The 22585-nt window shown below is 46.9% G+C and overlaps 1 protein-coding gene across 2 annotated transcripts in view; it reads left to right on the top strand.

Moving 5' to 3' along the window:
* LOC142563732 (venom metalloproteinase antarease-like TtrivMP_A) overlaps positions 1 to 22585 on the top strand; it is a 56802-nt gene that overhangs the window by 9996 nt on the left and 24221 nt on the right. For both annotated transcript variants that reach the window (XM_075674329.1, XM_075674330.1), the window contains exons 5-7: positions 4203 to 4274; positions 6528 to 6667; positions 13442 to 13513. In XM_075674329.1, coding sequence (XP_075530444.1) covers positions 4203 to 4274; positions 6528 to 6667; positions 13442 to 13513 — 284 coding nt within the window. The remainder of the gene's footprint in view (positions 1 to 4202; positions 4275 to 6527; positions 6668 to 13441; positions 13514 to 22585) is intronic.

The following is a 22585-nucleotide window of genomic DNA, read 5'->3' as shown; positions in this document are numbered from 1 at the left end:
AGTTCATCAGTGAATGAAATGCCGCAATTTTCGGCACGATAACAAGCGAACACTATGTTAGTGCTTGAAGGAAATGATAGACTAATACGTAAAATCTAGTTATTAAATTTCATATTCAGAGACACAGAAGACAGATTGGACTTAACAAGCGCTAGAACCTTTCCTTCCTGATGCCCTACCCTGTCAAGCCTATGAATCGAGTAAGATGCGTTATTCTTTAGTAGCTGATTATCTTCTACACCAAAAGTAAGCCATGATTCCGTGAAAATGGCTACGTCAGAGTCACTGTCTTCCAAAATGGCTTGCACTATTTCCTTTTTAGGTACGTAACTCCGCCCGTGTGCGATCGAAAATATTTAACAATGATAAGAAGAACCAGTCTTCAGGAATTGACAGGGCCGAGATGGAGAGGGGAGAAGAGCAGCTCGTAGTGAGTCGGTTGACGATATGATAATCGCTATTCATAATTTCAAACGAAATAGCCCAAGTCAGCATTGTACATAAGCAGCTTCTTCTCAATGAGCAGCCTGTCGAACCTTACTTTAAATGCAGAATTGTTTCCCGAGCATCAGCGTACAATTTCTTCCTGGTTAGCCTCACACGCGCCTGGAAATCCTCGCGGATAGCTCAGCATCCGCCTTTCAGTTTAGACGCCGGTTTCAAGATGTTCGACTTATCTTTGAAGGGCTTCAGTTTTGCGATAATGTCACGATTCTTTCCCGATTGGAAGTGACCCAGCCGATGCACCCTTTTAATATTGCCATCTATAATTCCATGAGCAATCTTTTCTGGGCAAAAAGAAATAATGTTTCTCTTCGCAATGTTAATAAATGCATCCAAAAACTAATTGCTTATATAACGTCTCGCACCAGCGGTGCGCGTCGCCTCCAACGCCTGTGGCGGCGGTCCACATAACGCCAGCATTGTGAGAATCCTGGTAGCTTCAGGGTGCTGTTATTTCGACGCAGCTTAAGCTACCACGTGCGCTGAGTCCCGCCAACATGTGACTCAGCGGGATGTTTCGATACAGACCGGCGAGTTTGAGCGCACCACTAAGCACTGCTATCGTAGTCAACGCTTCACCGGGCCGGCAAAACTGCACGTTCTCTGGTTGCTATTTGGATAAGCTGGAACATTATCATGACATGATGTTGCGCAGAGGAGATCGCTGTTTTTTCACCCGCCTTCTGCATGTCTCTGATGTGAAGAAGGCGGCGTCGACGTCGCCCTCAGGTGCATAATCTTCATTCGCCTAAGAAATTCTGTCCATTGAAAACTATATTTCACCACATTTCCTGCATTTACATGTTATGAAAAGTATGAAATTAAAGAAAGAACTCATAACTATTTAGTTATTATTGAATTTCTTTTAGCTTGACAGCATTTGAACTGCATGGGAAAATGCAGGAACGCCAGATATGACAACATCCAATATTTCATGCCTTGTATACACTTGGAACGTACCTATTCACTTAATTGAAAAATATACCGGATCAAGTGAACCTTCCCCCTCACGACATGCTGACAGCGAGAGCGAACTCGACCACCGTATATGCAAGGGAGTTATTCGCGATATAGATCCCACCATTGATCGGGAGGAGCTCAAACACCTCATAATTCAACCCAAGAATCCAAGCGCCCTCGAGGTGAGAAGAATCAAGAACAGAAGCACATTAGTCATCCTGTTTGATGGAGTGAAAATCCCGGACTACGTAAAATGCGGCCCAGTTTGGTTAAATGCTCACTCTATCGCAGACAAACTGTCATCTGCTATGAATGTGGAAGGCTTGGCCACAGAGGTGACGTTTTCCCAGCCTCTGAAAATGCAATCTGCCGCGGCTGTGGTGCAAGCAACCCGGATGATAAGCACGAATGTACACCGAACTGCACCCTCTGAGGAAGCCTTCACCCCACGGCTGACAGAACCTGCAAGCAAAGGTTGCAAATTCCGTTTGTAGTTACACAACAGAGAAGAGAACGGCACAAGCGCGAACAATCCAACCGATCCACTGGGTCGCCAACGCCTCTCAAGCCGGCCCTAAGCAGCTCGCACAGTTCCAGGAGCCGATTGAGAGACCCCGGCGGCGAGGATGGCGGCTACCAGGACCGTGCCCATTCTAGGGGTCGCTCGACAGAACGCTCATCTTCCAGGGGCCACTCTCGTTCCAGGGGACCTGGAGTTAAGATCCAGGAGCCTGCTGATCTTGGTACCACGTGGGTACCACATGGGCACATGGACCAAAATATGTAACTTCGCTAACCTTCCTGAGTACAGAATCTCCCAGTTTGTAGGTAGCTTCACTAGTGATTCTATATTTTCTGATTGTTACCTGGTAACATTTATCGGTATTCAGGCTAATTTCCCAGTTTTGAAACCAGGAGGCTATGCTGTTGAGATCCTGCTGAAGTGCGTCTATATCGTGTTGATTGCGAATGGATCTATAAACAAAGCAGTAATCTGCAAAAAGTCTAATTTGTGAGGAAATGTTCGAAGCGATGTCATTAATGCGAATTGATGTAATTGAAAACGCCATCATTTGGTTGCCAAGTGTCCCCAAGGCACACTAGGCAAAACGAAGTGTCCACGTTTCTACAAGACCGCATTGCCTCGCTAAAACTGGTCGATAGCATGGTAATCCCGAATTCTGGGAGCGTTATGAATGTGCACCAACTTGCTCAAGTTTCCACTTTAATACAGAAAGAAGCAAGAAGCCCGATGGCGATGAAATCGTCGTCGTAAGCTTGTTGCCATAATTTAACACGACTCCGCTTGCAGCAGCATCTCTTCTGTATTTGTTGTTGTTTTTTTCATTACATAACCTTTGACATGCTTTACCGGTGTGGAACCACCAAAAGGTGACTAAATCTTAAGGCCTTAGGAAGTTAATGCAATTTTCGGGCCCCGTATGGCACTGGTATTATATATGCGTGAGGATTACGAGCAGAGAGACGCACGCATTCGCTACGCACATTCCGCACTACCCCGGCCGCCATACAGTGCTACGCATACTTTGACAGTTCCCGTTCGGGGAAGTTGAGCTTAATTTGTTTGCTCGACGCCCTCAGACACGGCATAACGAACTGATTAATGCCATCGTAGGCAGCGGAGGCTGCGCGTGCCCGCGTAATTATTGTACGAAAAGCGCATCCTTTCGTTTTGTGTCCCTGAAAGTCATCTTTCATCCTCACTGGCCGAGTCTTTCTTTGCCAAGGCGTTTCGTACTGCTTGCTATCTATTCCCCTTTTACTAAAGGCTTAGGCATTTATTACGCAAAAAAAAAATAGAGGTGAGGTGTATAGACAAGACACAAGAGTAGAGAAGTGGACAGCACATGTGCACGCCTCACCTCTTCTTTTGCGTAATGAATCCTCACCAACTAGCTCAGCTTTCTGTCGTTCTAAGCTTAGGCATTTCTGGCCTACGTTTGACACCTCCTTTCTACGCGTGGCGTATGGGGAACGGCGAAAGGCAGAGGTGCTCGTAGAATGTATTGCGCCGGCGCGCCTGTTTTTATCGCGGACGATGGGTCGTTTGTCATTGTACTCCGGATGGCAGCTATAAACCGTGCATACTATTAGCTTGATTTTCGCGTTCTCACCCTGTATTCGGTAAAAGGTTTCCTGGCTTCACAAGAAAGTTTTTTACTGACTCTACGTATAATTCTACGCATAAATAGATCGGTGGCGACGATGGAAGCAACCGCAGTCGTCGTCCGTGCAGTGAAAAACACCGTACTCGCCAGTTCGTCATTCATACAACCATAGGTGAATATTCTCGACACAGCACTGACAACGAAGTAAATTCTACAAAGTGTTCCAACCATCTCGAAGCATGCATGCAATTTCATATGACTGGCCGATGATGGATATGATAGATATATTCTAGAAAGGGTGAGAACAGGCCTTAACTCCTAGTGCGTAGGTTGGGCAGAAACAGAAATGGGATAACAAAGCGACACCTCCAAAGGGCACGTTGAGAACATGAATATATATATATATATATATATATATATAGGATGACCTAGGAGGGATTATCGCACTTTGTAGCCTTAAAGAGTATTTGGTTTATTTCGCAAATAGTTAGACATAGATGAGCGAATGTTGGGTTCACATTCATTAAATGAGAGCCGTCACCACCATGGCATATGCAAAATGTTGATTGAAACCCACAATCTAATCTATGCATTCATATATATTTTAAGCGCCGCAACTTCTACGCCTGAAGGAGGGTAACAACCGCAGAAAAAGCAATGGCAGCCGTAAGAGCCAGAAATGTAAGTGTCCTTTCATACTTGGCTTTCTTCTAGCTTCAACTACTTTAAAGAGCAGCATGCGCTTCGGAGCGCAGTCACTGAGAATATTAAAAAACATAATCATTTCGTTTTAGTAGGAAAAGCATGACGAATATTTAGTAGTAAACACGACGAACTTTCCTGAACGTTTGTGGGTAAAGTCACTATATTCCTTGCTGCATATGTTCAACTAACTTGTGTCCTACTTATAAGTCTCTGAAAGATTCACCTACAATCACGGCGCTCCCTTCTGCTACAGTTGAGCGCGGACCTATACGTGTTTCCATTTCCTAATATATTATCTGGCGCGGACAATATGTCTCGTGCGGCACGTGGCAAACAGAGCGATCGAAGTACGGTGCGACTGCCTGGCTAATCAGGAGATTGCGAGGGGCAGGGCGTGCCTGACGCGTGAGCGCGATTCACAGCTGCCGCCACAGTCAGGCCTCCGCTCATTCGGCGATTTGTTTTCATATATGGTATCGGTGAATGCGCTCGCCGCATGCCTTGTCGACGGCGTCATCGGTGAACAAACAACGCGCGCTACTCTAACGCCGTCTCGTAGCCATCTTCGCCGCAGAACACGTCTTGCGCCGCACTACACTTTTCTTCTCAATTTTCGCCATAGCCTCCTCCTCCGCTTTCCTCCTCGCGCTTTCTTCGCTATCGTCGTCTTTCATCCCCCGCTGCGATCCGCGTTCGCTCTCTGATTCTTCGCTGTGCTCGTTCGCTCCGTTACGCCGAGGTACGCCGACGCTCTAAGCGGGAACTGGCGCCTAGCAGCGCTCTAATAAGTATCGATCTATTCGAGCGCCTAGCAGCGCTCTATTAAGTATCGATCTATTCGAGCGCATGCAGCGTACGCCACCCCATTTAATCTGAATGAAATTGGAGCTTTTTACACGTGCATGTCTACTGTAGCGTCGACCGATAGATGGGGCGTGTGGGTATCTGAGCAAATCAAACAAGAAAATATGTTGTTTCACTAAACTCAGTGCAAATCACCACATGGTGCCATCATGCATGCACGAACACTTCAAGTTTTGCCGATGATGTGCTGAAACTGGGACGGTACTGGCAGCTCCGTGGTCCGCCGCAACAGCATTTTTGATTGCCATAGCAATAATATGGACAGTGTGGGCGATATTCCGACGTCGTCGTCGGCACCGCCGTGATGTTCTCATAACGTCCGAGTACGATAAGAGAGTGGCCACACGCCGTATGCTGTACGTGCGAGGGACAGTTTGGAAGGGACAGCCGAGAAGGATGGCGGCTTGGTGCGGCGGAGTTTTCTCGCTCGGAAGAGAGGAAGGTCGGGAGATGTGCATGCGCTAGGAGGGAGGGGTAGGTTACTAGTGGCCTACTCCACTTCGGCTCCGCCTGTGGCAGCTGAGCGCGGCCGCGCGCTTGGTGGTAATCTGCGCTGGGTTCCAAGGCTTGGGGACCCGAGATAGCTTCGCGTGCGCTGGGTTCTCGCGCGCCTAGCTCGCATAGAAGCGAGAGGCAGCACAGAGGGAAGTTCGCTCGCCGCTGCTGCCGCTCTTTATCACACCAACGCCCGTAAAGCGAGCGTGAGCGCTCATCGAGTTCTACCCCCCCCCCACGCCACAGCGCCTGGCGCTATGTTGCGCGCTCGGAAGAAAATAAAGCTGGGCGGCGCGTGCTCGAGGAGCAAGCTTGGCACACGCAGTGTCGTTCTAGAAGTCGATTACGCTAGTCTTCGCCGCCGCCGCTTCGCTCGACGTCTTCGCCCTTTTCCTTAATTAATTGTACGGACGACGACACGGCTCGTTGGCCGTGGTCACGTCCTCCTAAAGGGCGATTTATGTTCGGGTTAGCCTGTGCGTGTGCGGTAACGCGCTTGTTAATATAGTTTGTAAGCGAATGTTTGCAGTCGTTTATGCAGCTGATAAAACTGCCAACCTTAGTTTCTATACCTGTGTGGTAACTTGCTATCGTAATCAATGATTTGCCTTTCGGGCGAAACTCTGACTTTTTTGTTGCATGAGTACGCATCGACAATTTATGTGCACAAGTTTGCGTGCATACGTGTGTGCGCGTTTCTTTGTGGGTATGAACATTCTCTGTGAGAATCATTGTTTAAACTGTGGAAGAGGCCAATAAATATGAACTCTTACTACACATACAGAAGTGACTGTAAACGCACTCAGTGTAATCGTACTGTTATTACCAGTATAAACCAACATGAAAAAGAATATCCAATACTCGTTCCAGCTCCCCCGAAGACAGAAGCACCTGGATCGGCCGTTGAAAAGTTTCCCGTGGAGCTTCACATAATTTCCGACAAAGTGCACCAACAGAGCTATAAGACCAATGAAGAGTTAATCGCTTACTTGGCAGTCATGGCAAATGCGGTAAGCTTGCTTTGCAACGACTTTACGTTTACTGTTATAATTCATGTCACTTCAGAGAGGCCCACGAATCACACACATATTGTTTCCGCTTCCTGAATGCTCACAACCCGAGGTAGTCAGTTTATTTCCTGAGAACTCCTCACATATTTTCAAGGGAAAAAAGTACTTCTCCTTACGAATTACAGAATAAATGTCTACAGGACATCGCATGCTACATAAAAGAAAGTTGCGATGTAACGCACATTTCAAAGCCAGGATTTCATCGCCTCTTCTGCCCACTTCGCGCGTGCTGGATGCTGCTGTCTTGACGAGTGCACATTGGCGGCCACTGTGTAGGTGCAGCTTGGTATGTGGCACTGAGAATGTGAACCTTCTTGTTCAATGTTTTGAAAATAGGTACCTCAGCACTCATGGAGGCATTACGGAATCAGGCTGTAGATGAGTCATATGTAAAAATAGTGGAACATATCTATAGCGGCTCCACAGCCACCGTAGTCCTCCACAAAGAAAGCAACAAAATCCCAATAAAGAAAGGCGTCAGACAGGGAGACACGATCTCTCCAATGCTATTCACAGCATTTTTACAGGAGGTATTCAGAGACCTGGTTCGGGAAGAACTGGGCATAAGAGTTGATGGAGAATACCTTAGTAACTTGCGATTCGCGGATGATATTGCCTTGCTTAGTAACTCGGGAGACCAATTGCAATGCATGCTCACTGACCTGGAGCGGCAATGCAGAAGGGTGGGTCTGAAAATTAATCTGCAGAAAACTAAAGTAATGTTTAACAGTATCGGAAGAGATCAGCAGTTTAAGATAGGTAGCGAGGCACTGGAAGTGGTAAGGGAATACATCTACTTAGGGCAGGTAGTGACCACGGATCCGGATCATGATACTGAAATAACCAGAAGAATAAGAATGGGCTGGGGTGCGTTTGGCAGGCATTCTCAAATCATGAACAGCAGGTTGCCATTATCCCTCAAAAGGAAAGTGTATAACAGCTGTGTGTTACCAGTACTCACATATGGGGCAGAAACCTGGAGGCTTACGAAAAGGGTTCTGCTGAAATTGAGGTCGACGCAACGAGCTATGGAAAGAAGAATGATGGGTGTAACGTTAAGGGATAAGAAAAGAGCAGATTGGGTGAGGGAACAAACGCGAGTAAATGACATCTTAGTTGAAATCAAGAAAAAGAAATGGGCATGGGCCGGAGATGTAAAGAGGAGGGAAGATAACCGATGGTCATTAAGCGTTACGGACTGCATTCCAGGGGAAGGGAAGCGTAGCAGAGGGCGGCAGAAAGTTAGGTTGGCGGATGACATTAAGACGTTTGCAGGGACAACATGGCCACAATTAGTACATGACCGGGGTAGTTGGAGAAGTATGGGAGAGGCCTTTGCCCTGCAGTGGGTGAAACTAGGATGATGATGATGATGATGATGGTTATGATGATGATGATGATGTACCACTGAGTCCGAATAGACAAGCAGAACAATAAGACAGAAGGGAATATACCGGCATCAAAAACTTCCTATGGGCTACTGTGAATTGAAGAAAGAGTCGGGAACACAAGCAGACAGTGTGTGGCGAACAATCTGAGAACAAGAATGTGCATTGAGCGAGGAGCGTTGAGCTACAAATAAGTAGGGAAAGTGAAGGCATCTCAGTAAACGCCATCGTCATTCCCGCTTAGTCATCCGAATCCCGTCATGCCATCGTGGTTCTGATATTTGCGCCAACCCACTGGCCGAAGTTGCCTTATAGCTTGGGCCACTAGGTATTTTCTTGTGGCCGTGATGCCGTCGTGGTCGGTGCATAGCCGTCATTTTAGCTTCGTCATCCGACTCTAATCATGCTGTCATCACGACTTCTACCCCTACCCATCGTGTCACATCATCGTCGTCATGAATTTGTTGTCATGTCGCCATCGTGAAGCTATTGTGGTCGTTCCATCGTCATTCCTCCAATATCATAATCAGATTCTCATCATGTTGTCTCAATAATTATGTCGTTGTCAAGCCATCATCGCCATACAGCCATTTTCATAGTCATCGTCAGCCCACAGCGCGCATACCGTTGTCATGGCAATGTCGGCATTACGTCATCGTTATACTTCGTCGCCATATTGTCATCGTGATGTCATCGTGTTCGCTTCTTCATCGGCATTCTCACTTCATCCTGCGACTCCTCTCATGCCATTGTGGTCATGTCATGTCATCATGCCGACGTCGTCACGCTGTAAGCTTAGCATCGTCACCATTTCAGAAACGTCATCCTTTTTTCGTCATGCCCCCATCGCCAATCCACCTTTTGTGGGCCATCGTCGTCGTTTCTTCTTGCTCGTCCCATTGCAGTCATGCTGTCGGCATTCTATCGGGATTATACTGTCTTCGTTGCGGCGTCATCACGTGTTCTTTTTCACACAGTCGTCGTCATGCCATGCTAGTAGCTCTGTCGTCATTCTAGTTTCATCGTCGTCGGTTGTCCTCATACCGTCTTCATCACGACATCGTCGTCCTACACTCGGTGTCATCACATTGTTGCTATGTAGTCGTCGTCACGCTGTCGTCGTTATACCATCGTCACCATTTCAGAATCATCCTCTCACTGTCGTCATACCGGCATGGTCATGCCGCCTTGATCATTCCATAGACGTCATTCCTTCTTCGTCATTCCATCCACGTCACTGCTTCATCGTCATGTCGCCTTGCTGCGGTCATATTTGGCAAGCGAGTGCCATAGCAAAGTGGGCCGATACCAGAGGCAGTGTATGTCGCATACAACCTAAGCAACGGAAGTCTCACAATGTCTACTACAGATTCTACGCATCGTCAGCAATACGGCGTGTCTCTCAATTGTTTGAATGCTAATCGCATTAACGTTTACAAGCACCGTCCACAAGCAATGCCAACAAACTTCGTGACATTGGTTTTACTTCCTTTTTTCTTTGTTCTCTTCAATTGATTTTAGAAGCCACTACATTACACTAGGCTCACAGATCGCACGCCGGAACCAGCCGCGGTTGCTTAATGGCTATGGTGTGCTGCTGCTGAGCACGAGGTCTCGGGATCGAATCTCGGCGGCTCACGGCGGCCGCGTTTGGAATGGGGGCGAAAACATTTCTGTACTTAGATTTAGGTGCACATTAAAAAGCCCCTGGTCGTCCACATAATTCCGGAGTCCCCCCCTACGGCGCGCCTCATTAAGAGATCGTGGTTTTGGCGCGCAAAACACCGTAATTTATTAGTTTAAAATCTGACACCTAAGTCATTACTTCTATTTCTGTGACACAAAAAGGTGTGTCATTAAGAGTGACAGTGCCTAACAAATTTTCTTGCTTTAAATGTAGCGGAGAAGACGACGTCGTTGTTGTCATTGAGAAATGACCGACGACATAAACTGTGCGCACATATAGGCCATATTACAGCGAAGCTACTTAAGGTGGCTAGAAGCAGTGGAAAATGTGATATGCGTTTTCTTCATTTGTTCTTCTTCCACCCTTCTCGGTATCTTCGGAAATAAACCGTTCGCGAAGTTCATCCAACTACACAGAGAATGGGTGTGCAAGTTCGTGCAGATTTCACCACAATTTTTGAAAAGTGTTAGTTATTACTACACTCAATGAAAATTGGCAAACCCTCCCATTCTGCCTGTTCGGAGGTGGTGTGAGAAACCCTTGTAAAGATTCCGCGCATCCCTGGAACAAGAACAGACGGCAGTAAATTTGTATTTGGAGACAATACGAGCCTCGATATGGGTAATATACGCCTCCAATCCTTGAAGCTTGAATAATTTTCAGATTTAAAAATAATTACTGAATGCTCGTTTTCTCCAGATTGTCAAGCCATCTGTACGAGACACGTGGTAGATGTCCGCAGCCTCCTCAGTGAACTAAATGAGGCACAATATTATTTTGTTAAGTTAGACGCGTGTCGTGCATGGGTGAAGCACGAAAAAAGTTTAATGTGGTGCCTTATTTACACTCTCAGTAGAAAATTACTTAAACAGACGTCCAATGCAGTATAAAACTATATTATGTACAACGTAGGAAGTTCGCCTAATGCCCTGAAAATGTCAACGTGCCATAAAGTTGACATCTCTAAGAAATAGTAGGCAACTAATAGGTGATAGACGGTGAAAGTTTCAAGCGTATTCAATAAGCTTTCCTTTTTTTTACAAAAAAAACTCATTGACCAAATGTTCAAGGACCCCTAGGGCCCTATTATCTTTTACAGTGTCCTAGAAATGTGCGTGACGCCGACTTCACATTCCATCAAAACGGAGGCTATGTTAGGTGTGATAGGTGGAGGAAGCTTAACCTTCCTGGTTTTATCATAAGCATTAGAAATCTCTGCGTTATACTCGTTTTTTCTCTATTTTATGCGGTATACCGTGTACGAAGCATGAAGCGTATCTAGCCGCCATTATCGGTCAACTAAACAAGGTAGCTTGTTTATATTTGGCGAAATAGCTAGTACTCTACGTGATACGAAGGCAAAGTTGCAAATGTGTTGCAAAGTTGCAAATTAAAGCCTTTGCTGTGAATTACTCATTCAAGTTCTCCATAGCATTGTTAGCGCATTTAGTAACAGCATAAATTTGATCCAACTTTGTTAGAAGCACAGCTGCCGCTAATTTCACATCTCCTGAAAATGGAGAGAGGGGGCAGGAGGTGACTGACATGCGCACGATGGTAAATATGTGTACCGCAAATACGACCTTTACTAAGATTTTTATAAACACTAAGTCTAATCGCTTTATGCGCTTAGACCTTTTATGCGCTTAGAATGGCGGGCTCCGACATAACACGAACAGATGCTATAAAATGTTTGAGCGTAACCATTACAAGTAACTTAAAGTGGAACGTTCACATAGAGAATATAGGCGCAAAAGCTTTTAAAACACTCGGATTTCTACGAAGAAAGTTAGCTGAGGCTCCGGCTTCCATTAAGTTAATTACCTATAAAACTCTAGTGGGTCCCATTCTCGAATATGACAGTATAGTTTCGAGCCCTCATCATGTATACCTTATAGGCAGATTGGAAAGGATTGAGAATAAGGCATTACGTTTCGTCTATTCAAAATTATTCCCATCAGGACAGCATCACTGCTCTTCGAAATGCCGCAGCCATTCCCACACTTGCCTGTGGGTGGCGTGTGGCAGCAATGAGGCTCCTTTTCTTCCTACGTCATTCCTGTAGAAAGTGTCATGATAAACATATCAGGCAATATTCCACACGCTGCGACACATTCAAATTTTCATTTTTTTCCTGCTGCCAGTGAAATATGGAACCCTTCGTCCCGGGAAATTATTGGCATGGATAGCGTAGAGAAATTTGCGAAGAGGGTATAATCATGCTTTCTTATGCTATAATATATTGATGTGTTATACTTGGTTATGTTATGTCTACTTATGTTTTATGCTTCCTTAAGAGGCTTACGATTTTTTTGTAATCTGTGATATAGGATGTTGCATCGATTGCTGTTGTATCGGTGATATTTACTATGTATAGTTGATACATTGTACTCCTACGTGTACCGACCTGTCCACTCCCTGTAATGGCCTTGTAAGGCTGACAGTATTTTTCAAATAAAATAAATTATTATAAACATCGTAAGAGGAAGCTTTAGCTCGGGCCCAACACCGACACGGCCTATTCCAATATATGCAAATGCAAAAACGTTTTACTGTGATAAGCCGTGGACTGATGTTAATGAAATTTGTTGTATTTGAGAGAGAAAGTTAAATTATACTCACTGTTGGAATCAGAATCTTGATTCAGGGCCTGAATGTAGTTAAGGACGTTTTCAAATATCCGAAAGGTTTAAAAATATACAAGCACGAAGTTTGCAAATTAATAGCTTTGCATCAAGAACAGATATCGCAGTTCTTTATACGACATCCACTAGATCATTGAAAGCGGACAAATTTGTTTCGTAATTTTATATATTACGTGAAGTTGTTACGTTGTGTACAAGGGTTCTGCAAAAGCTGCATTTCCATATTACTAAACTTTTAGGATTCATGTGTAACATATCATTTTTGTTCGCTTTACATGTACTATTATATGCATTTCCCATAATTAGGATGTCGTTTTTCATTGCGGAGTTACAGAATTGCAAACTAAATAGTTTCTTTATCGGAAAATTTTTATTTTTGCCACTTTTTAATAAAAAAATGACGACCAACATCAAAAATTCGAAACCTACGGTCACTACATTTTAAGCTTTCTTGTAAATGCAACAAACCTCGCCAAGTTTGGAGCAGTAGTTGCCGAGATAAACGAACTACCCGTTTACATGTATTTAGGTAAGAGCACATGAGCTAAAGCTTCCTCTTAAAGCGTACTGTTTGATTAAATGGAACTCCTCGAATGAAGAAAAAGGTTTTCTAGAAATGGAGTGGTGATTGTGCAAGGTCGTCCAAGTCTGCTGTCTCTTCTAAATAGAAAATCTAAAACGTCCTCAGCTTTAGCCTTCCACCTCTTTCTGTAGAAATACAGCATTTGCTTTTCGTCACAAGTAAACAATACATGATCGCACGAATATGCTCTCGAAACGCAGAGCATCGCAGGTAGCTGCTGCGTGACATTCGAGAGCAGCGTCGATATCCGTGTTTTTTATTTCTTTTTTACTGACGGCCATTCGCTAACGATAGCAACGACGTATCTGCATGCATTTGGAACGTTGTAATCTTTCCGTCTATGTTCGGGTAATCTTTTGTCGCGTGTGTCACTTTGTTTCTCCGCGGTATTTAACTCGCGTTCTTTCTTAGGTGAACTTAAGGTACCTGGAGATGGACCACCCGAAAATAAAGTTCGTTCTCGTTGGAATAACAAGGGTCAGGGTAAGTATCATACGATTACACAGTTGACGAAGGGGGAATGCACTCGGTAGGACCTTGCTGAGTGTCTCGACCTCAAGTATGTGCAGTGCGCATAGAACAGCGGGAAGTGCTCCAGAGGGCCGCACCGCTGATATAGGGCATTGCAGCCGGGGGTGACTGTTTACAAAACAACGGAGCATTTTCTTTCCTTCCTTCGTGTTGCATTCACCCTGCCGAGGTAAATCAATGACCAGGTCGGGGCGCTTTCTAGCTTGAGGTTCCGCGTTCGATCTCCGCCTTGGCGGCCGCATCGTAGTGGCAGCGGAATGCAAAAATGCTCTCGTACATCGTGAATTTCATGCAAGTAAAGATAACTCGAGGGGGACAAAATTGATCTGGAGTCCTCCACTGCCGTATTCCTCATAATCATTTCATGGTTTCGGCTTACACACAAAAAACACTATTTAATTTATATTTATTATTTCTTAAAATTCATTAGTTCCACTGATAAATTATGTTAATCTTCTGTGGTCACGAGAAAATATAACATTTAGGCTGATCCGTGCTGGAGTAATACGGCATAACCCAACATAAATTATCTTTGCGTGATGAAATGTAATGGGCAGGGGGAAAGGGGGTAGAAGTGAACATACCTCCTTGAACTAAGTTTCCGCTTCAATGCTGTAGGTTGAATAAAAATGCTTAAGGCGCTGATTCCTGCACCTGAGCGCTTGAGAAACCTAGCCGAAATCTTGCTGAATTTTATTAACGCTTAACTGGCGATCGAATTTCTCAGCAACAAACTGTGTGACAGATTCTGTTCGTTCATTAGCATTAAATAATAAGTTCGCTGCGAAAGGTATTCCGCGCAAGAAAGGTGAATTTAAGGCCACACAGCATATAAGTTTCGCCCACGATTTCCTTTAAATCTCCATCTACTCTGGTGCTTCAAATTGCTCTGTAAAACAGGAAGTGAGCACCGGCGCCTTCAGACTAAATAAATATTGTATTGTGAGCACGAGCCATGTTCCGACCACTAGAAACGTATTCATCTTACTAAGAATGAATGTCTTAATTCCTGGCTATTGAAAATGCATTTCCTTCCCATTTCGCTATTTTCTTTGTAAAGGGCAAGTGTGGAAAGTTTTGAGCGTTCAGGGCGCTATAAATTCCTCATTGAGGCAAATATGTATCTGCATAAATTGCGCTTATATATATAGCGGCTACGCCCGATCGTAGGCGCCTAACGTATCTAGTTTATGTGCAATGAAGTGTTTATTTAGTCGGTATGACACATCGGGATCACCAGCAATCCGTCTAATTGGGGTGGCAGTTCTCATTATCATTTACGGACACACTCAGAGACATTTAGGTGATCGAGGTCAATAATATATTTTTACGAAGAGTTGCGAAGAAATGGTTTTATTTACAGTAGATGGACGATGATCGTTGCGTGATCCTAGCGCAGCCCGGCCTCTCAAACTGCTCGTTCTCTTCATCTTCTCTTCTTTCCTCTTGTCCGTGCCTTTCGTATCCGTTACATTTCCCCGCAAGCAGACGAAGCACGTGGGGCGAGTCAGGGTGGACAAGCAGGGTAGAAAGTCTTCAGGCGAGCAATATGAGCCAGCTGAGTTCTGCTTGATCGCCGACCATTGCACAAGAGGCGCGCTACGACGTAAGTGAGTTCGCTCAGGCGGTGCACGACCACAAGTGGGCCTACTCTGGCATCTAGGGATGTCGTGCCCGTCAGTAGGCTCAAGGCCTACTACACTGCTTCCCAGACCGGCCTTTAGTTGCTCCGCAACAGCGCTTTTGCCGCCGGGGGTAGTGCTACGGAACAGTGTTTACAATGATGACGAGGCGAGCAGTGAGATGACAACGACGACGATTGGAGGCTAGCGCGGGCTGTTTGTTGCCTCTTGGCCAAGTGCAGCGTATTCCGTTGTGAATACACTTGTATATAGCTTTTCGTCCGCGTCTTCCTACGTAACAATATTATTGGCTGTCAAAATTTAATGAAAAGACAATAAAAAAGCAAAATGTCGAGCAGGAGAAATCAATTCAGCTCCTGCATTCTTCCCATACTTTGCTGAATCCGGTGTTTGAACTCTTGGGAGGCTTCAGTGGATCTCGTTGAGTTTCACTGAGTACAGAGTCCCGACAGGTACCGATGAGTGTTTGTGGGAAGCTTTATTCACCGTACCAAAGCAGAAAAAAAGATTTTGCAATAGTTCAAATAACTTCTACAAAATGGGCCCCAATTGGCACTGTGAGGATTGTTGGCCGGCGAAGCCGTGGTGTGGCCTGATCCCATAGACCAATTTTATCTAGCCTTGAACGATTAAGCAATGCACTACAAGGAATTATTGACAGAAAGACAATGAAACAGTACTCATAACTGCCTTGCGATCGCTGTGATAAACACTGAGGTGCGTATCTTGTTTTGTACAGGAACCGCTGCGTCTTTCCTAGACTGAGCACGGCGCCTACTGTGCATGCAGATGCTGCTGTTCCCGTCGTCGCTTGTCGTGTTCACGCTCCTCATCGGGAGAACTAACTATGCGTGGCCTTCCCATAGCTCTACCACAACACAAATTAAGTTAGTTGCTAGGCGCGTGCTTGTTTTACATAGAAAGTGTAACGACTTAACTCCATAAGCTACAGTTGCCGCTTTCCGGCAACTGCAACTTATGCACCAATCAGGCAAGCGCCACGTGCTTCGTGTCATTCGAACGTGCCTTATCATCAATAATGTAGTTCTGGCACTTGTGTTGTACTTTTCTTTATTCAAACGAATACTGGGGTGGTGTCTCGCTTGCGTAATTCCAATGGAGATAGGCACTTTTTCCTTCTATTCATCTAATAATTTTCTGTCGACTGTTCTGAAGACGGAAACGCAAAAATCCAGGGATCCAGATTATATAAAGGTTTGCTGTAAAAAGACAGTTTCGTTCCAGAGGCGAAGCATTGATAGCAATAGCAAAGTATTAGACCGCCTCTGGAAGACAAGTTCATATTTTTCGCTCGATGACCATGGATCGGTTTAGCAGATATGACTCGACGACGCGCTGGCGTGATTAACACGCCCGGCCTCAAGGGGTGAATGCTTCAGACTGGCTCTCGCTTCAACGCATGACCAACCCTTGAGATTACCTAGTCGCGCAGGAAGACAGCGCACGCGAAGCGACGAGCCAGCTCGGCTTGCCCAGCTTTGCACCCGCCGCAAATTGCATCCAAGATACGGCGAGTGCCCTGCACACGCACTCAGCCAACCATGAAGACCTGCGCAGCCATGGCCGTGATAGAGGAGGAGACGCTTCTTCACACGCACCCCCCCCCCCACACCCCTTAGCACGCCCCAATTCACATTACCGCGCACTCGCATACACTCCCCAGCCCTCACCCTAGTGTACGGTGGATCACCTGATCTCCAACATCAGCCATGTGGCAGTACGACACGCATCAAGCCACCATTCATCGCGGCTCAGCATCGCACACTTTCTTTTCGCACCAACAGCAAACGGGCGCGCGGAGCCTGACCTCACGCACTTGGACTGTATAAGGAATCTTGCGGTGACAGTGACGCCGGCGGCTAAATTTACCCAGAAGTGTCCATCGAATTACTATCTCAATTAAATTACCACTGCACAATAGATTAGCAATGAAAGTGACGTCTTGCTACCGCGGAACACTGTTGGTTTAGCTCAAATTACACCAGAAACGTGAAGACAACTAACAGGGTTCTCACTCTAGCCGTGAGTCAGTACAATGCAATGCATTAGCGTCAAGAAACATGTTGAGCAAAGGTTTGAACTAAATAAATTCTTTATTGAGCTCTCGTTTGCTGTCGATAAACTTGCTTTTGTACTGTCGCAGCACTGCGCGACTGAGGCAGAGAAAGAAGAAGTAGAGGGGGCGCGCGTGATCTCGGGGTACTCTGCGCCGGCTGGGCCTGGCCTGTAGCTTCCAGAAGAACGACTACAAGCCGCAGCAACATGCGGGGAAGAATGTGTTAGGGAAAGAGGCCTCGCCTGCTCGACGGAGAAGTCAGAGCTCCTGCGAGTCAGAAGAGGAAAACGCTCGGAAGAACAAATCAGGGTCACCCTAGAAGGACAAAAAATACCAGAAAAAGAAGCCGTCAGGATTCTGGGAATGTGGGTGCAGAGCAATCAACGCTGCACACACACCATAAACCTACTCAAGCAAGCGACGGCACAGGTGGCACGTATGATCACCCGCGTCTCGCAAAAAAGAAGTGGCATGAAGGAGGACGACACAGTCAAGTTGGTTAAGAGCCTCATAATCAGCCGGATTACGTACGCCCTCCCATATTACAACACAAACAAACGCGAACGGGACCAGGCCGACGCCATCATAAGGAAAGCGTTCAAAACAGCGCTTCACCTGCCGGCCAACACCTCGACAGAGAAGCTGCTGGCCCTCGGACTCCACAACACGTTCGAGGAGCTCAAAGAAGCACAATTAGGGTCGCAGCTACTCAGACTCCAGCAGACTACCACGGGCAGAGAGCTCCTAAGGAAACTGGGGCATAAAGAAATTGAAAGGGAAGAACAAAGAACGGCAAACCTACCCGATGAGTATCGCAGTACCATCAAGGTAGGGTCCCTGCCAAGAAACATGGACCCGAATTTACACACAGCCAGGCGGAACGCTAGGGCAAAGTATGTAGAAAAATACCTAGCAACCAAGGCGAACACGGTATACACGGACGCCGCGGTATATCCTCGAGAACGGAGGGAAAACGAACAAAGAGTTGTCGCGGCAGTAATAGGCTCGGACTATAGGGAAATCGCTTGCGCGTCGGCACGGGATTGTACGGTAACCGAGGGAGAGGAAATCGCTGTTGCTCTAGCAGCTGTGGAGGGCTACCGCACAAATAGATCCCTTATAATTCTAACAGACTCCAAGGAAGCCTGCCGAAACTACATTAACGGCAGAATCGGTCTAAAAGCGCTCCAAATCTTCCTCCGCGCTGGCCAACAGAATAAACGCATTAAACACACCATCTTTTGGGTACCGGGGCACACTGAGATTGAGGGCAACCAAAGGGTAGATAGGATCGCTCGCGAGCATACAAACCGAGCGGACCTAAACAGAGATCCTGAGGACTTCATGACAGTGATCCCAACGTACTCTGACATACTAAATTACCATAGAGGGACGAGGATCAGATATCCCCCGCCTCACAGTACACTCACTCAAGAACAGGCAGTTTACTGGCGAAAGCTGCAGACAGTAACTTTCCCAAATTTACATACACTATACAAAATGTTCCCAGGTCAATACAGGGACACATGCCCGTGGTGTGGCGCAATACCCACACTTTATCACATCACATGGGAGTGCAATACGAATAAGGCATTCCACAAAATAGAAAATCCGAGTGCGGAGCAGTGGGAGAGCGTGCTCTCCAGCGGCGACCCTAGCCTCCAACGGAGGCTGGTGGATCATGCCCGACGAGCAGCCACGCTCAGTGGTGCCCTGGAATAGGGGCGCCAACCATGCAGGCCGGAGATCTTCATCAACCAATAGAAGATCAAGACATCCGGCCCGACCGCTGAATTACTCTTTCTAGGGCAATAAATTTTACTTCCTCCTCCTCCTCTATCTCGGACCTCGTTTCACCCTGTAAATAAACATCATTCGTAACATCTTTGGTGGACGTGCGGGGTAAATATTGGACGATCCTGGACGACCAAGCTCTACCAACTGTCCGACAGAGTAGGCGCTTGGCCGGTTTACGACCACAAGCAGCGGACATGGCCGATTCCGGAGAAGGCAGTGACGACCCCACCTGTGGCGGACCAGACAGCAATCACGCAGTTCAGGCTGGCTGCTGGACACCGCTGCGAGAGCCACCCACCTTTTCGGGGAAGGCGAACGAAGACGTCGGCGACTGGCTTAAACACTACAACAGAGTGAGTCGCCACAACCACTGGAGCGCTGCGAAGCAGCTCGATAACGTGTTTTTTTTCTCGCTGGAACCGCGCTCCTCTGGTTTGAAAACCACGAGAGCGTTCTGACCAGCTGGGGCAATTTTGTAGAAGAATTCACCAAGTGCTTCGGGGACCCAATCTCTAAGAAAAACAAGGCTGAGCAGACGCTTTCCCGACGAGCTCAGTTACCTGGCGAAACGTGTACAACGTACATAGAGGCTGTTCTGAAATTATGCGGAATCGTCAGCGCTACCATGACAGACGAAGACAAAGTAGGACATCTGCTTAAAGGAATCGCTGAAGTTGTATATAATTTCCTTATAACGAAGGAAGATCTTAGTACTCCGTATGATCTGAGGAAACACTGCCGGGCGTTTTAAGCGCTGAAAATGAGAAGGATTGGGCCAAAGTTTGGACGCTTGGACAACGTTACAACTATTGCAAGTGTGTCCGTCCCAACCCACGACGACATCTCCTCGGTGACTCGGCAAGTGGTTAAAGAAGAGCTTGAACGCCTTAAAGTTGTTGACGACGCTCATGTGTGCCATCAGTGTTACCATCAGTGGCACCTCAGAGTTACCGAGAACCTCGCAGGACCTATGCTGATCGTACGGAGAGCAGCAACTTGCCACCGCAACCGACAAGTCTGGGACGCTGACAAGATGCACCACAATGATTTGTACCGCGGGCTCCTCCCTCCTACAACCAGCCTGAGAGTACGTTTCCACCCATAACAGCCATGTCACCGGTGTCACCGCGACAAGCCGCGACTCCCGCATTCGCTACAGTTGCGGTGTGCCTGGACACATTGCTAGGTATTGCCACCGCCGCCAGCAGCGTGCTCCACGGTTTAATTCCTACACACCCCGCGTGCCCGCTGACGAGCCCTGGCCGTATCCCAGTTCCTTCCAGCGGCTGCAGCAGGGACGCGCGAACCGCAGTGACTCCCCCGTTTCCGATCGCAGCCTGACACCTCCACCGACACGACAACGACGCTCTCCATCACCTCGTCGTCGCTCGTTATCACCGCCGCCGCTGGGAAACTAGCTAGTGCGACCGACGGAGGTGAGGCCGCGATATGTTCATCTTCATCAAGACCCCCTTGTGTAAGATTGTTTAAAAACAAAGTGTGCGTTTTAGTTGACAATGTGAGTGATTTTGCTTTAGTTGACACCGGGTCGGCAGTTTCTGTTATGAGCCTGTCCTTCAAAAATCGTCTTGGACATAAAGTTATGTTTTCTTGGGATCGGAACGCTACCTTTCGTGGAGTTGGTGGGGAAATGTTACGCCCACTTGGGGTCTGTTCTGTTTCAGTTACGATAGGGGACCAGACATATCGAAGTGAATTTACTGTCCTTGAACGTACAACGCATGACATTATTTTAGGAATTGATTTCTTGCATGAGTGGGGGGCAACTTTGGATTGTGGAAGTGACGCGATTTCTCTTCGCCGCGACGCACGAACTTCAATGACAGATAGCACCAGTGATGCCGCGGACATTCTCTCCGTGTCACAAGATGTGACTTTGCCCCCTCAGACTGCAATGTTTGTACCTGTGAATACTTCTCGCCCTCGTACAGGTTCTTGTTGTGGTTTAGCCGAGCCCGACTATAACAATGCGCTCAAGAAAAATGTGATAGTCCCTCGCTCCCTAGTTATCACCACTGATGGTTGTACTCGTTTGTGGACAGTGAACGTTTCAACCCAATCCATAACATAGCCGCTAGGACTTAAACAGGCAAGTTTTGATGAACAAGCCATTGTCAGCGACGGAACGGTCGAAATGTCAGCTGCCTAAAAGAAATTCAACCCCAGTTCCAACCATGATAATTCTGCTGACTTTAAGCGCATGATTAACAAGTCGCTGTCTTCTAGTGAGCAGTGTCAGCTGGAAGCTGTGCTCGCTCGCTACGCCACAGTGTTTGATTTTGCTCAAGGCCAACGAGCGTCCCATACACCACCGGCGTCTCGTATGCAACACCGCATCCATACAGGGCAAGCAACGCCAATTCGTCAGAAGCCCTACCGCGTTTCACGTTCAAAGAGAAAAGTCATCGCCGAGCAGGTCGAAGAAATGTTACAGAAAGGAGTGATCCAGGAATCATGTAGCCGTTGGGCTGCTCCTGTGATCCTGGTGAAGAAAAAAAGACAAGTCATGAAGATTCTGTGTGGACTATCGCCGCCTAAACACCGTCACAAAGAAAGACGTGTACCCCCTACCACGAATAGATGACGCCGTCGACTGCCTCCACTCCGCGTCGTATTTCTCTTCTGTTGATTTACGGTCAGGATATTGGCAAATCCCCATGCACCCCTCAGACAAGGAGAAGACAGCCTTCGTGACACCTGATGGTCTCTTTGAGTTGAACGTTATGCCCTTTGGCTCATGCAACGCTCCAGCGACATTCGAGCGATTTATGGATACCGTGCTCCGTGGACTCAAACGGGAAATTTACCCGCCGTGGTTGCTGAGTGGCTATGGTGTTGGGCTGAGCACGAGGTCGTGGGATCGAATCCCGGCCACGGCGCCCGCATTTCGATGGGGGCGAAATGCGAAAACACCAGTGTACTTAGATTTAGGTGCACGTTAAAGAACCCCAGGTGGTCAAAATTTCCGGAGTCCTCCTCTACGGCGTGCCTCATAATCAGAAAGTGGTTTTGGCACGTAAAACCCCACAATTTAATTTTTAAAATGGAAAATTTGCATGTGCTATTTAGACGACGTCATTATCTACGGCCGGACATTTCACGAGCACAATCAGCGCCTGTCGATCGTTCTTGACTGTATCCAGCAAGCAGGCCTTATTTTAAACTCGAAGAAATGTCATTTAAGTGAGCGTCAAGCCCTCGTACTAGGCTTTCTGGTCGACAAAGACGGCATACGACCAGACCCTGAAAAGATAGCAGCGGTTCGCGACTTCCAACAGCTACAAACGGTGAAAGATCTGCAAAGATTTTTGGGCCTTTGCTGATATTTCCGGCGCTTTGTCAAGAATTTCGCATAGCTTGCCTCTCCCCTCACGTCTATCCTTCACAAAGACACCCCATACTTGTGGACTGCTGACTGCGAGTCGGCGTTTCAACAGCTGAAATTTTTGTTGACTTCTGGACCGGTACTGCGGCATTTTGATCCGG

This window comes from Dermacentor variabilis, chromosome 11 (genome assembly GCF_050947875.1).
Source record: "Dermacentor variabilis isolate Ectoservices chromosome 11, ASM5094787v1, whole genome shotgun sequence".
Classification (NCBI taxonomy): domain Eukaryota; kingdom Metazoa; phylum Arthropoda; class Arachnida; order Ixodida; family Ixodidae; genus Dermacentor; species Dermacentor variabilis.
The sequence above is the reverse complement of the archived record's forward strand: the minus strand, read 5'-3'. Positions and strand labels throughout refer to the sequence as shown.